The following is a 13,383-nucleotide window of genomic DNA, read 5'->3' on the forward strand; positions in this document are numbered from 1 at the left end:
TTCCGTAAACAATATTCCAAGATGCTTCAGTGAGAAGATTGTAGCCTGAAGACCCCATCTGTGAAGTCTTATGAGTACATTTGAGTACATTGCTTTCTTTGCCACATTTGCCTTCATAAAGGTGATTTTGTACTATGTAATGTGCATATTTATTTGCAGAGAACAATTCTGAGTGGGATGGTCAGCTTTGTTATTGAGCTAATGAAAAAAATGTAGTGAACATTTGACTTAATCTGATCTCAAAACTAAAACTACTGCAGAACAGAGAAGCTGTTGGTATACAGCCCCCTCTAGTGGGGAGATTTGGGAATGTCATGTTATTGTCCATGAATTGATCAATCAGCTTGTGTTTGTGTTTGTGCTCTTCCTTCCTTCCTTCCTTCCCAACATATAACAGGTGTTTTAATGAAATCAAGGAAAGGTGTTTCCACAGACATTTTAATATGTCAACATTTAAAATAAATTTTAAAAATGCTCATAATGCTGTGATCAGACGTCTCACACCAGTGTCTTTTGGGTGAAGCAGGCAAGTTAAATTTCAGTGCTAACACAATAAATATCACTGTTTGAACAAAAAAATAAAAATAAAACAAAATAAAGGTTTTCCGCCCAGCAATAGATCTTTCATCAGTTGCTAACATGAGACATGATTTGTGGACACACAACAAGACAGGAGCCTTTCTCTTTTTTTTTTTCCAAGTGTGTCACTGATGAAATTTGATTCTGACCCGTCTGAAGAAGCTAACATCATTTTGATGGACAGGAAAAAAAAAAAAAAAAGAATTCATGACTGACAGAAACATCACATAAAATAGTTTTAAAATATTCCTCTCGAGAAAACAGGAAATAAAAGTAGATAAATCTCTGGCACCTCTTTGCGAATAACAAATGACTTATTAGGAAACAATAGAGTGAAACAAGGGCGCCACCTAAAGGCCATGGTATAAAAAAACAGCATTGTCACTTCAGGCATGAGTAACACAAACTCTCCGAGGGGGAGAGCAGAAAAACAGGATTTCAAGCCTTGGGACTCCAGCATGTCGCCTTGACTCACTGACTTTTGTCTCACCGGGCACCACTCAGCTTCCCTCTCATGCTCTGACTAATAATTTAATCCTCACCCGATGTGCTCTCTCCCTCCCATACCATGGAAACATGCACTTTGGTTCATTCAACTTTCCTTTTGGGCAGCATGTAAAGATGCAAATCACTTCAGTTTTATTCATCTGCGTGCACTGGACAGAGACATCAGGAACGGTAGCAGACGATAACCAGCACTGCTCCCAGATCAGGTGCCGCCAGGCGTGACTCTGGATGGATGGGACCAAAGCTCGCTCCTCCTCAAGACATGATTTGTCACTCAGGAAGGACACGGAGGATTCTGGATAAAAGGAGGGGCAGCAAAACCATAACACAAAGAGATAAAAACACCCCAAAGCCAGCAGCCAAACCTTTGGCACGACCAGTCAATCACGGAGCGTAGGTACCACGTGTGAGAAGGTTTTGAATACGTTCTTCATGTGGCATCAGTAGAACGGATACCTAGGCTCTGTGTCTACGGGACTGTCCCTCTCTGGGAAGTGTCTCTTCGTCATCCTTGTCTTCATCGTCTCTAACGTCACTATTGCTTTTCCAAGCTCAGTCTTTTTTTTTTGGATAGTGCAAATTGAAGGAGGACAAATGTACCTCTACTCACATGAGAATGACAATGAAGTGACTCAGACCGTAGAGATGCTACCTGTGGGACGTTCCCAAAGCTCGGTCTCCGTGTTAGAGCAACTTGAGGATATGTGGCCAGATAAGATTTGACAAACAAAGTCCCTCAATAACTTTAAATTAATTAAGATTACGCTGTGATTTAACTGGGTCTGTGTAAACAGGACAGTATGTTTGTTACTACAGCTGTTTCCGCTCCAGAAGAGAACTTTTTAGCTCGCCGCAGAGCTCTGCACCGACTGAATAAACATGCTAAAATTGCCCTAATGGCACATTTTCTCTAGGGTAAAGCCTGAAACTTCCTGTGAAGCTTTTCAAGAAAAGGCAAACCAAAGTGTTTGTCTGAAATCTTATCTGACAGGATGTGGGGGGAGAACTTCTTTGGCAACTCAGGAAGAGCAGAGAAACCCTTGGGATCGAGAGGAGAGGAGCTAATTATGAGTCAAACACTGGAATCGGTTTTTGAAGAACAGGAGGCCATTTTTCGTGTGAGTGGCGTCTGAGGAGGCCGGCGGGTAACGAAACTTGGCGTAAGTCTTGTCGCTCTCTGACTGGCTGACCCAGGGGAGTTTGATTTTGGTTGCGTGATTGACAATGACATCGTCGCAAGAGCCCACGTGGAGAGATCCAAGGCCATCGATGAAAAACTCTGCAAAACAAACACAAACAGCACTATTCAGATTCAGATACTTTGAATAGCAAGCAGACAAAATGCTCTGTAGGATTTTGAGTTTTGTCGTCATTAAAAGCTTTTTTTCAAACCTTTAAAGCTTTAACTATTGTGGTAAACTTCCACAGTTATCAGACTGGTCAAATATAAACAGCTACTGTTCGAGAGGAGATGTGGGAAATGGACAGCAGGGGGCTAAATTGAAATGAAACTCAGTTTGCGTTAATGTGTTTAATCACAGCAGAGAGACATCAGGGACTCTCAGATGTTGCAGGCGCTGATTAGAAATGTTCACAGTTTAATTTCTTTGCAAAGATGATATGATAGTGTGATGATATAGTATATGATACTATCTAATTAACTAATATGAGATATGAATCTTTGAAACATTATTAACTGAAATGCTTCAGATTATGCAGTTGCCTTTTTGTTTCTGCTGTCTTTTGGCTGAGTCTCAATGTTTTTTTCTGATAAGTGTCTTAATACTGCAGACCATCTGATGAAAGAAAGTTGTTAATTTTCTTTTTAGTGTTTGTTTTGATTTCCCAAAAGAATTTTGGGAGCTGCTAGAGAGATTAAAACCAAACGACACAACAAAACAAAAATGCGTTTTACAATCGCCATCAGTTCACATGTCGTATAATTCCCACTTGGCACAAAGCACGAGCATGAAACAGTTGAAAACACAAGCTGTACAGAATCAGTATGTACGTTAGTGCTGAACTGGGACGCACATCTCAAATGCAAACACATGCTATAACATCTGTATATTACATCACAGGTCCGATCTTTCCTGTCTTCAATATGTAAATACTTCTGTCTCTGTACTCACCCAGGTGAGCGACCCTGGCGAGGCGCGGATCAAAGCCGACCTGCTGGACTTTGTCGGTGCGAGCCAGGAAGAAGTTGATGACCCCGTCAGTCACGACGCAGTTGGGGAAGCCTTGGATGGCGTGATGAAACCCTCTCCTCATGTGTAAACAGTCGCCATCCTCCTCCCCGGGCTCGATGGAGATGGTCTGTCTGTAGGTGGCCGTGTAACCTGTGGCCTCTCGCACTGCACCACCCACCTGGACGACACACACAGCACACACTCAGCAAAAACACCACGCCAGCGCGCCACATCTGTCAAAGACGGGGTACCCGTCCGTCCCTCACCAGATCCAGAGTGGTCCTCTCCAAAACATCCACCAGTTTCTCCAGCTTGGTGTTGGCCGTGAAGATGAAGTCATCATCCACCCACAGCACGTACTTTGTGGTCACCTGAGAGACGGCCAGGTTACGTCCGGCAAACCAACCCTATGACACGCGACACAGAGCTTGAACACCAGAGAACATCAACGAGGGCGGCAGAGATGTTAAAATCAAGAAGACTCTCCAAACCTTCCCAAAAGGCATGATGTAATGTTCGATGTAAGGCCCGGCGATGCTTTTGGGGTTTTCACTGTCATCAGCGATTACTATGGTGACAGTGGGATAGTATCTCCTCACGCTGTCGATAAGATCTTGAAGCTTGTCATAGCGCAGGAAAGTCTTCGTAGCTATGGTAACGAGGGCACTGACATTGTACTCTGCAGAGACGGAAGATCAAACAACCAAGTAAAGCTCAGTGTTTAAATAATGTGGAGGATTTTTCGGTTTAAGGTTATGGACAGCATTGGCGTGCTGGAGTTGTGTTTTACCTCCTTTGGATCCTGTGTTGTACAGTTTGGGTGTTACACCGTGACGAATCTTGATGCTGAAGATAGCTTGATGCCCCTCGGTCTCAAACTGCACTAAAAGACACAACAGAGACGACTTAATAAGCCTGATTAGTGTAGGATAGGATCTAATAGGGTGACTGTTCTGCAGACAGATGTGGTGTAAAGTGAGAAATCAACAGGCACTGAATGTTTTTACACAGTGGACAAAAGATTAAATACTGAAATTAGCCCATGCCCTATGAGGTAAATCTGGACTTTGGTCAGTGCCTGTCCTCAGGCTTTGTCCGCGTTATTCTCTTTTGAAGCAAGACAAACAGGCTGTTTTATTAGTCTGCCTCCTGATTAGCTGTCCGGCTTTGCACAGTGTCAAAATTCAGCAAATATTTACGCTGCCTGGAAACCTATTTCAACAGATTCAGCAACAGGGATGAAGACAATTAAAAAGATAAAAGGGAGACTAAGACAAAGACAAAGTACTGAGGTTGTTTTAGTTGTCATTTTTTTAAGTTAAGACATTTAAAGCAATAGTTCGATATATTGAAAAACACACTCATTAGCTTTATGATGGAGAGTTAGATGAGAAGACTGGTACCACTCCTATGTATGTACGGTTGAAAGAGACATATTATGCTCATTTTCAAGTTCATAATTTTTACTTTGGGTTACTACTAGAATAGGTTTTTATGTTTTAGTGCTCTGTAGCACTGTATTCCCCCTCTTTTTAAAATGCTCTGTTTTAGCTCCTGTCTCTTTAAGTCCCCCCCTTCCCAAATACCCAGCCTGCTCTGATTGGTCAGCTCACACACTCCTGACCCAGCACCAGTGTGACGTGGTGACATAGCATGATGTCACAAAGTCACAAATTTGAGGTGCGACTACTGAAGAGGTGTTTCAGGAGCAATGTTTTTATGGGAGGAGGGAGCTTCTGTTGGTGCAGACCTTGACCTTTTAAACTTTCCAGGTATTATGCAGTGACTTTCTGGTGTCTCCACTGGCTGCTCAGAGCCACAAAATAGTCACTCAACTCAGATGGTTGTTTTCATTCTTGATTTTCTGGTGGTTTTTGAAAAGATTGAACAAGCAAGGTGGAATATGCATTAAGAGGCACAAGAAGGGGGATTTTGTTCTCCTCTGACAGAACTTACTAGCTGTTTCCTGTCTTTACGCTAAGCTAAGCTAAGCTAAGCTAAACTAATCTAAGCTAAGATAAATTAAGCTAAGCTAAGCTAAACTAGCTAAGCGAAGCTAAGCTACTAAGATGCTGGCTGTAGGTTCATATTTACTGCACAGACATGAAAATGGTAACGATCAACTCAAGTCCAACTCTGCTGAGAAAACAAATTAAAATGATTCCCAAATGATCAAACTTTGTATCACAGTGAGCACATGGCACCTGATTCTGAACATGAAAAAGCACAGAAAATGGGATGCATCCTTCCATTTACTCAAAATCCTTTCTCTCCATGTCCCTCATACATTTCTAAAGAAGTAACAACAAAATGACTCAAGTCAGGCGACCTGGAGTTTGTCTGAGGCCTCACCTGTGTCAGCTGTGCTCGGGTGGAACAGCGTGTTTGTGTAGGTGACAAACTGCAGCTGTCGGTTCAGGTTGAGCAGGATGCTGCTCGACAGGGTCATGTGCATCTCGCCGTCACCTTTGATTTTCACGCCGTCTACCTCCGCTGCCACATTCAGCGTTCCCAGCGTGGCAGTGATGTTTATCTGCAGAGAGATGGAGAGAAAAGTCAGTGGGATAAAAGAACAGCGGATATCTGCATCGTGTCAATGTAAAGATGGACATATTGGGATACTTACTGAGAAGTGGTCTCTTGGAAGGTCGTGTAAGGCCAAGCCTGAAAGGATGATGATGAAAATTGACAGATTTAGATGCTACAGCCACTGTGACATATTCAATTTAAATCCGGTGTGCTTTTTGAACATCCAGTGGATTTAACATGTCGGCCAGCTCTGGGTCCGCGTCGAACAAGCGAGCTTTGATTTATTAAGCTGCAGTAATGGCCACTGCTTTAATTAAATAATCTAATCTAATAAAGTGACGCTGTGCTTCCACGTCGTCCATCTAATTTGACAAATAGGCACGAGTGTGTCTGAATTCGCACCTGGGATGATGATTGTTTTCAGGGGTCGTATCTCCACGCCCTGTGTTGGATACTGTAAGGGATTGTTAGCCTCTGCAATGATGAGGACGTCTGCAGGAGTCTGTGACCTGAGGGGAGAACACTCAGGTCAGGAGGATGCAGTCTTCACAAGCACAGACGGGAACAAAACGAGCCGAACAAATCCAGTGAGTGCGTTCCGCTGTTTGTTAAACACAAACTCACTGCCACACACAGAGGCTATTAATAAAACACCTTGTGATTCTGTTCTTGACAGGAAAGAACATCTTGCAGCGAACTAATCTTCAGTGAGCAACTATAGGGAGGAAAGAACATAAATAATCTCCATTTTGATTACCTTGATTGCATTGCTGCTGTGCTCTGGATCAGTTGAGCACACTGAACTAGAACAGCACTCCATCAAGGCTCAATAGTCCCCTTAATACAGTAAAACCTCATCTGACATTAAACTTGATAACCTTGTATGACTTTAAACCACCCACGACTGCCAAGTCAAAATTTAAGCAAATCTCTTTGGCTTTGAGAGGAGTCTCCGTTTGGATAAACTTCTAAAACTAACATATGTTGAAACTGTTGGTGCCTCTCTGAATCATCATTATCTCAGCTGCAGGTTTCTGTTACCTATTTGTTACTGTCGTGGCTGCAAAAACACCATCCTCCACAAAGACACATTTTAACCAGCTAGATACGGATTTTTATTAGCATCCACATCATGTTGTACTCACTTATAGACACCTAAAAAAAATTCATCAAGATCAATGCACATTTCCCCAAGATATTGCGCTGAAAAAATCTCACAATGTCAGTGAAATTCCTGGAGTCATCTCCTCATCAAGACCTGCGCCAAAAATTAATGAGGTCTATTCTAGGCTCTCTCCTTTTTTCATGGAAAAAGTTTCACGGAAATCTGGTGCGTAGACACGGGTGAACACACCACCTCCTTGAGCGAGGTAATCATCCTGCTAATAATAAGTGGTTGGGACAGTTGATATGGGGGGTGCCAGAGGCCTTCTCACTGATGGATAAATGACCCACAGAGCGCTGAAACTGGATTCAGCATCCGATACAAGGGCAGGGCAACATGGCCTTAAAATAATATGGCAATATCTTTTTTAACCAGGATCTACTATATATAATTTTTTTTAAATCTTGCTCAAGCACAAATGCTTGTACAGGGGGGACAAAATAAAACATCTCAATGCTTTTGATCAAAGACTCAGCATAGTGACAATATTCTGGGGATGACCTTTTTTTTAACACAATGAGATATTTGAGAAACAGTCATCAGTAATGTGGTCAGTCTTTAACGTTCATAAAATTAAATCACTTGACTGTAGTGCTGCCTTTAAATCCAGTAACCATATCAAAATATAACGATGTCCAAAATCAAAGACAATACATAGTCTTATATCACAGTAACACTTTAATAACCATATGTTGTCCAGCCCTGATACTGAAACATCTGACAAGAGTAAGGCAGATAAAATGAGCTTTTATAGGCTGAAATATAGCTCATGCTTCATTAGAGTCTCTGTAAATAGATGAAAATCCATTTATTCTATCTCATATCTCTGTTTTACGGAACGACTTACCTCTTCTGGAAACTCTTGTACTCTTTGGCCCGTCTCCTCTTCATCTCCTCCAGCTCAGAGGCCTCGAAGGCAGTGTGCAGCGGGTGAGCCGACACCCGCGGGAATAAGAGTTGGGCGAAGGGTAGGTTAACTCCTCCACTCTCGCCCTCGCATACACATCCGTTACGCGCCAACAAGCTGGATGGGAGGAAATCAGTTTACAGCAGAGCTCTGTTGTGGTGAGACGGAGTAAATGGACTGGTGAGAAGGTGCTCATACCTTGCCACACTTTCCCTCACGCGAAAGGGGATGTTGCCTAATCGGTGGTCTGGTTCTAGCAGCCTCTCCTCCAGATGCCTCTCTGCTATTGGCCCCGTTCGTTGCCACACGTCCACCGTGGTGTAAGCCCGTGTGGGCCATGAATGGAGGAGGGCCAGTACCAGCACCACAGACACCAGGATGGCGAGCAACACCGTCTTTCTCAGGGAGCGCATCCTAAAACCTGACACGGACAAATGTACGTGTACATTACACAACTTGTATGTTAACACAGTGTCCAGTTTACAGACTGCTCAAAGCTCTTTACAACACTTGTCAGATACAACCGTTCATGCACACATTCATACACTGATGGCAGGCTGCCATGCAAGGATGCCAGCTGCTCATCAGGAGCAATTTGGGGTTCAGTATCTTGCTCAAGGACACTTTGACCTGCAGCTAGGGGGAGCCAGGATTCGAACAAGCAACCTTCTGATTACTAAATGACCCGCTCTACCCCCGACCTACTGTTGCCCCACAGCCACAGTCTTTGCTCCGTGTAAAAATAGACTTCAAAGTTCAGCTGAAGCCAATATGACAATAAAACATTCTGAGTTACTGTCCCTCCTCCACTGCTCAGCACATGGACACCGTCTGGGGAAACAGAGAGAAGGGAATCCATCCTAAAAAGGCTGAACCCTTGGGAAGCTCTCCACTCCATGTGACTAACTTTAGGCTGTTGAAGCCCCACATCAGCCTTGGCTGAACTTTAGAATACATTTTTCCACATTATGACAGACTAGAAAAGATCTTTCCAGTAAATCATCATCGAGTTGCTGTGGAGCATTCTTCGGGCGCCCCTTGGTAACATTTATGATGGAGGCACTTAGTGCTACAAAAAAGCATTCATGAAATAAAGAGCTGTGCTCTATGTGGTGTCTGTACATCTACCACAACAACAGTCAGCAGTATGGCTTTTACACACGCAGAGGCAGAGGAAAATAAATATTCAATGACATGCGGTTCAGGCAAGTTAGCTCGGTATGCATTCAAGAAAGCATTTAGCTTTTGGAACATCTGGATTGTATTGTTTTTGTCCTCTCTCTTCTGGTCTCTTTCTCCCTCTCTCTCTGCTAACTTGACTGAAAGCAGACACTTCATGTCTTAGAAATGTGCCATTAGACAATGAGCTCTTTCTCCTACCTCGTAGCAGTGATGAACAAAAACTCAGTTTCCGGTCTGAATGTTTATACGAAATTACTGTTGTGACGTGACGTGTCTGTATGGTAGGGGTGTGTTTTGGCTCTGAGATTCGTGCTGAAGCTACAGCACAGTAAGCACCAAATCTTTCTTTCTTTCTTTCTTTCTTTCTTTCTTTCTTTCTTTCTTTCTTTCTTTCTTTCTTTCTCTCTTTCTTTCCACCATCTGTCCAAAAAAAAAAAAAATGTTTTGGCCTCTAGCTCCATGAGCCAGATTTCATTAGGCCACTATACTGGATTGTGACAAAACCATTCTTGCTTTTCCATATGGAAAGATGGCAAAGGAGAGGGATGCATTTATTGTGACCTAAAACCAAAACTCAGTTTGGTTTGCTGTTTAGATAAAATCATAATGGATAAGCAGCATTAATCTGCATGCTTTTTCCAATCATGACCTCAGTTGCTGCATGCATACACAGGAGTTCCAGCACCTGAGTACATGCATGCATGCAAATGTAAGAATTCACCTCTCTGCTTGTATGGGAAAAAGAACATTTACCCAACTGCCTCTATCCAGTCAGTGAAAGGGCATCCTCTGAAGGCACCTGCATCTCCAGAAACCGTGTAGACAGTCACAGAAATAAGTAATTGCCTTCCCCATCTGGAAACAAAAAAAAGACAAAAGTAATCATAGAATACACTGTAGAAACATCCCTATAACATCACAGACTAGCTCCCGAATAAAACTGTACACAAATCTGCACAATTGCATCATCACGTTAAAAAAATCAAACGTCAAGAGTCCATATGGTGCCTCAGCAGCTGCTGGCCTGGTCGGATAGCCCCCAGGGGAAATCCTGCAGGGTTTGGGGGTGACCAATTTAGTGTTACCCTGGTGAGCTGTACAAATAAATCAGTCAAAGCTGAGCAGGAAATCAGCTGTGCCTTTTGAGCATGTCTAGGAAAGGGCTCCTCAAAGTGCTCCTTTATTAAGCACTTCCTCGTGTAATAGTAGTGATGTAAATTATGACCCCCCCCCCCCCCCCCCCCCCCCCCCATCCCAGAGTGCTGCTTCTTTCTTTTGTCTCACTATACTGTATACCACAGCAGCCAAATGGTCTCATTTCTAGCTGCAACAACTACAGCAACATCAACAGACACAGACAAAAAAAAATACCATCAGAATTCACTTTTATGAATGAGAAAACTCCTCACATAATGAGTTTTGTTAAAAAATAAATATAAATAAATAGACGTTTAAAACTATTATAAAGATAAAATAGAACTATCAATCCCGAAGGAAATTCTCGTGCCGGGGAAAGAACAAAATTACAGTAACATGAGAATAAAATGCAAAGATGCAACAGACCAACAATAAATAACAGTGTAAAAGTGAATAAACGCTGACATTACTGCTGGATAAAATCACAATAAAAAATACAATATGATGAATTTAGGGGGGGAAAGTAAACTACCATAAAACCTCCAACAGAGAAGGCAGCAAATCCAATGATGCTGAGAAACATACAGCGTGATAGGATCATATCTCAAAGATCAGACTGTATAAAGGTAGCTCAATTGAGTTACTGCTCAGCTCAGGCCCTGACACAACATTATACGACCTAAGGCAGAGGGGGACAGGTAGGATATGAAGGAACTGTGATTCAAACAATGTGAAGACTATGACAATCACAATGTATTCAACATTGGGTGTGTCCTGTTGGGCTCGCAGCTTCAGACCCCCTAGCCGATCCTGCATCTCTGCATATGGATGTGAACTGTGCATGGTTTGATGATTATTAGCTGTGATGGAGAAACCATTGTAGTGTCTGTGTGTTTCCTACACATCCTGGGCTCTAAGACAATAGTGAATAGGAGGAAGACAGGATGAGATGGGACCAGATGCTCTCCTTAGACAACTGCGGGAATGTGACAGTGTGAGGGTCCCCACAACCAGGAGCCCTGATCAGCCCTGAGGTGGGCATCAGAGATAAGCTACAGGAAGGAGCCCACACCAGAGGTTAAGAGCTGACTCAAGCTATACATTGTCATTTAAGTGTAGAGAGACCATCCTGTCCACTTTAGCTGACATCAGCAAAGTTAAGTAACGCACACAAGAGTTATTTCATAGAGGATGTGAGGCAGACCCATCCTTCTCTTCTTTCCCATTGGATAGATGTACCTTGAACCCACCAAAGTGACCAATTGGGACAAGTAGGCGGTTATGGAGAACAGACTTTAAAAAAGGCCCCCACACCAGAGAAAGGGGGGTGGCACTTGGTAGAATTCGAGCGAAGGCGTAGGAGTTCCGATAGGGCAAGAAGGGGCAAAAACGTTTGGCATTACTTTGCCCTAGATTGGAGAATATCAGAGGTGTGGCCACACACACTCTGTTCGGATGCTAGGCTCAAGTCTGTTTTAATAAAGATTGCTCTATCATTCCACCCAGCCTTGCCTCCGCAGAATTTTTTATCAACATACTACATGCCGACACTTTTGAGGACAGCCCAGAAACTACACCATCCTTAGAGATAACCCAGGGGTGAGAGATGACCCCGGTCACGAGAATTATATATATAAAAAAAAAACAAACAAACAAAAAACAAAAAACGTGCGCGCTGTATTCGTTGCGCTGCTGTTTTTGATTAACCTAAAAGCGAACCGGCGGTGAGGTGAGGTGGGGGGAGAGCCGTGGACATGCTACAGACATGGACTCAGCTCTGTACGGGGGTCCCTCCCGAAGATCCGGACAGATCTGTTGCCTCGTTCACACTCTGGATATTAAATAAACATATCTGCATTTTGTTTTGTTTTGTTAGTAAATTTTGTACCCGATATCACTGCCGATGATTTCAAGGTAATGCAGCCATGTGTCCAGCAACATGAATGTCAGAGATAATGAGAGCGATAACACGATCACTCACACGGGCCTATTAGCCTACCTTGTCGTGCAAAAGACTGCAAGGAAAGAAACATCATCCTCATACAGCTGGATATGTTTCACGATGACATCCCTTGTGTTCTGAAACAAGAGCCATAGAGAACAAGTATCTATTCGCCTTCAGGCATTTGATCGACTTTGCACCAAAATCTTTCACGCCTGTCTTTTCCTCTCATGTCTCCCCCCACCGGTGAAGAGGCCGTCAGATGTCCAACCCAGACCTGGCAACACCGACAGATATAACGCGCTAAAGACAGAGGTACAGGCCTACTGTTGTTACAGTAAAAAAAAAAGAAAAAGAAAAAAGAATCATATGAACAGAGAGCTCACCTCAGTTCCAAACACGCACCGTGCGGGATGGTTTCACCTCCTGCCCGCACGGAGGTCGCTCTTCCTAATGAATCTGTTTCTCAGTGGTCCTGCAAATGGGATTAGATGTGGAGAGACGGAGCAGCCAGGAGACAAATAAAGCAGTGGACGGACGCTCCCCCTGCAGCAGCAGCAGCAGCAGGGCAGAGCGCACCGCACCTCAACGCAACACGCAGCGGTCAATCAGCAGCGTCATGGAGCTCCGACATGCGACAAATAACACATTTCACACACTGAAATTCAATTGATGCATCCAACAGCTAAACCTGCTCCTGGATATGATGGAGGAAAAAAATGTGCACGTGCACGTTCATGTACATGGCTGGGTGTGGGCGTCGGTGCACATATGTGCTTGGTGTGTGTGCTGTATGTGTAGTACAGTGTGTGGGAATGTGAGCGCATACTTCACGGGAGGATGTTTTTTTGCGTGTCGACGGTCTGCTTCTATACTGGCTATTGAATGCATTAAAAAAAAAAAACACGCAGTTAGAGTTCACATTTCAGCTGGGTAATTTGTCGAATTTAGGGCACCAGGTGAATTAATTTATAGCAATTAAATTCTAAATAAGAAAACAGCCCGGTGCTTTCTCGTAAAATAAGAATCCGCATGATAAATCTGGCGATATTTTACTGTGACACGCCTTGTCAGTCAGGCCAAGAGATGCCCGGTTTTGATACCAATGTGTTGGTTTAATTTATGTCAATTCGAACATCGACCACTGACATGTGCGCTGTTTAATAATGGTTTTAGGTGTAACGAAGGCAGAGGCCCCGCACGCCCACCCTGTAGCGGTGTTATAAACGAGCACACCACGGAA

The 13,383-nt window shown here is 43.4% G+C and overlaps 1 protein-coding gene across 3 annotated transcripts; it reads right to left on the bottom strand.

Moving 5' to 3' along the window:
• Positions 1 to 404: 404 nt before the first annotated feature.
• Positions 405 to 13,345, bottom strand: b4galnt1b (beta-1,4-N-acetyl-galactosaminyl transferase 1b). Of its 3 annotated transcripts, XM_037099837.1 has the most exons (13): positions 12,527 to 13,345; positions 12,198 to 12,277; positions 9,815 to 9,916; positions 8,078 to 8,300; positions 7,820 to 7,996; positions 6,210 to 6,316; positions 5,905 to 5,942; positions 5,631 to 5,811; positions 4,069 to 4,161; positions 3,770 to 3,957; positions 3,545 to 3,685; positions 3,219 to 3,456; positions 405 to 2,365 (listed from the first exon to the last, which is right to left on the bottom strand). In XM_037099837.1, the coding sequence occupies exons 4-13, from the start codon at positions 8,290 to 8,292 to the stop codon at positions 2,148 to 2,150; spliced, it is 1,596 nt and encodes a 531-aa protein (XP_036955732.1). In that variant the 5' UTR covers positions 8,293 to 8,300; positions 9,815 to 9,916; positions 12,198 to 12,277; positions 12,527 to 13,345; the 3' UTR covers positions 405 to 2,147. The 3 variants fall into 3 exon arrangements, with proteins under 3 accessions (XP_036955732.1, XP_036955731.1, XP_036955733.1); XM_037099836.1 differs by lacking the exon at positions 12,198 to 12,277; XM_037099838.1 differs by lacking the exons at positions 9,815 to 9,916; positions 12,198 to 12,277.
• Between the last annotated feature and the right edge of the window lie 38 nt (positions 13,346 to 13,383).

The sequence above is a fragment of the Acanthopagrus latus genome, chromosome 6 (genome assembly GCF_904848185.1).
Source record: "Acanthopagrus latus isolate v.2019 chromosome 6, fAcaLat1.1, whole genome shotgun sequence".
NCBI lineage: Eukaryota > Metazoa > Chordata > Actinopteri > Spariformes > Sparidae > Acanthopagrus > Acanthopagrus latus.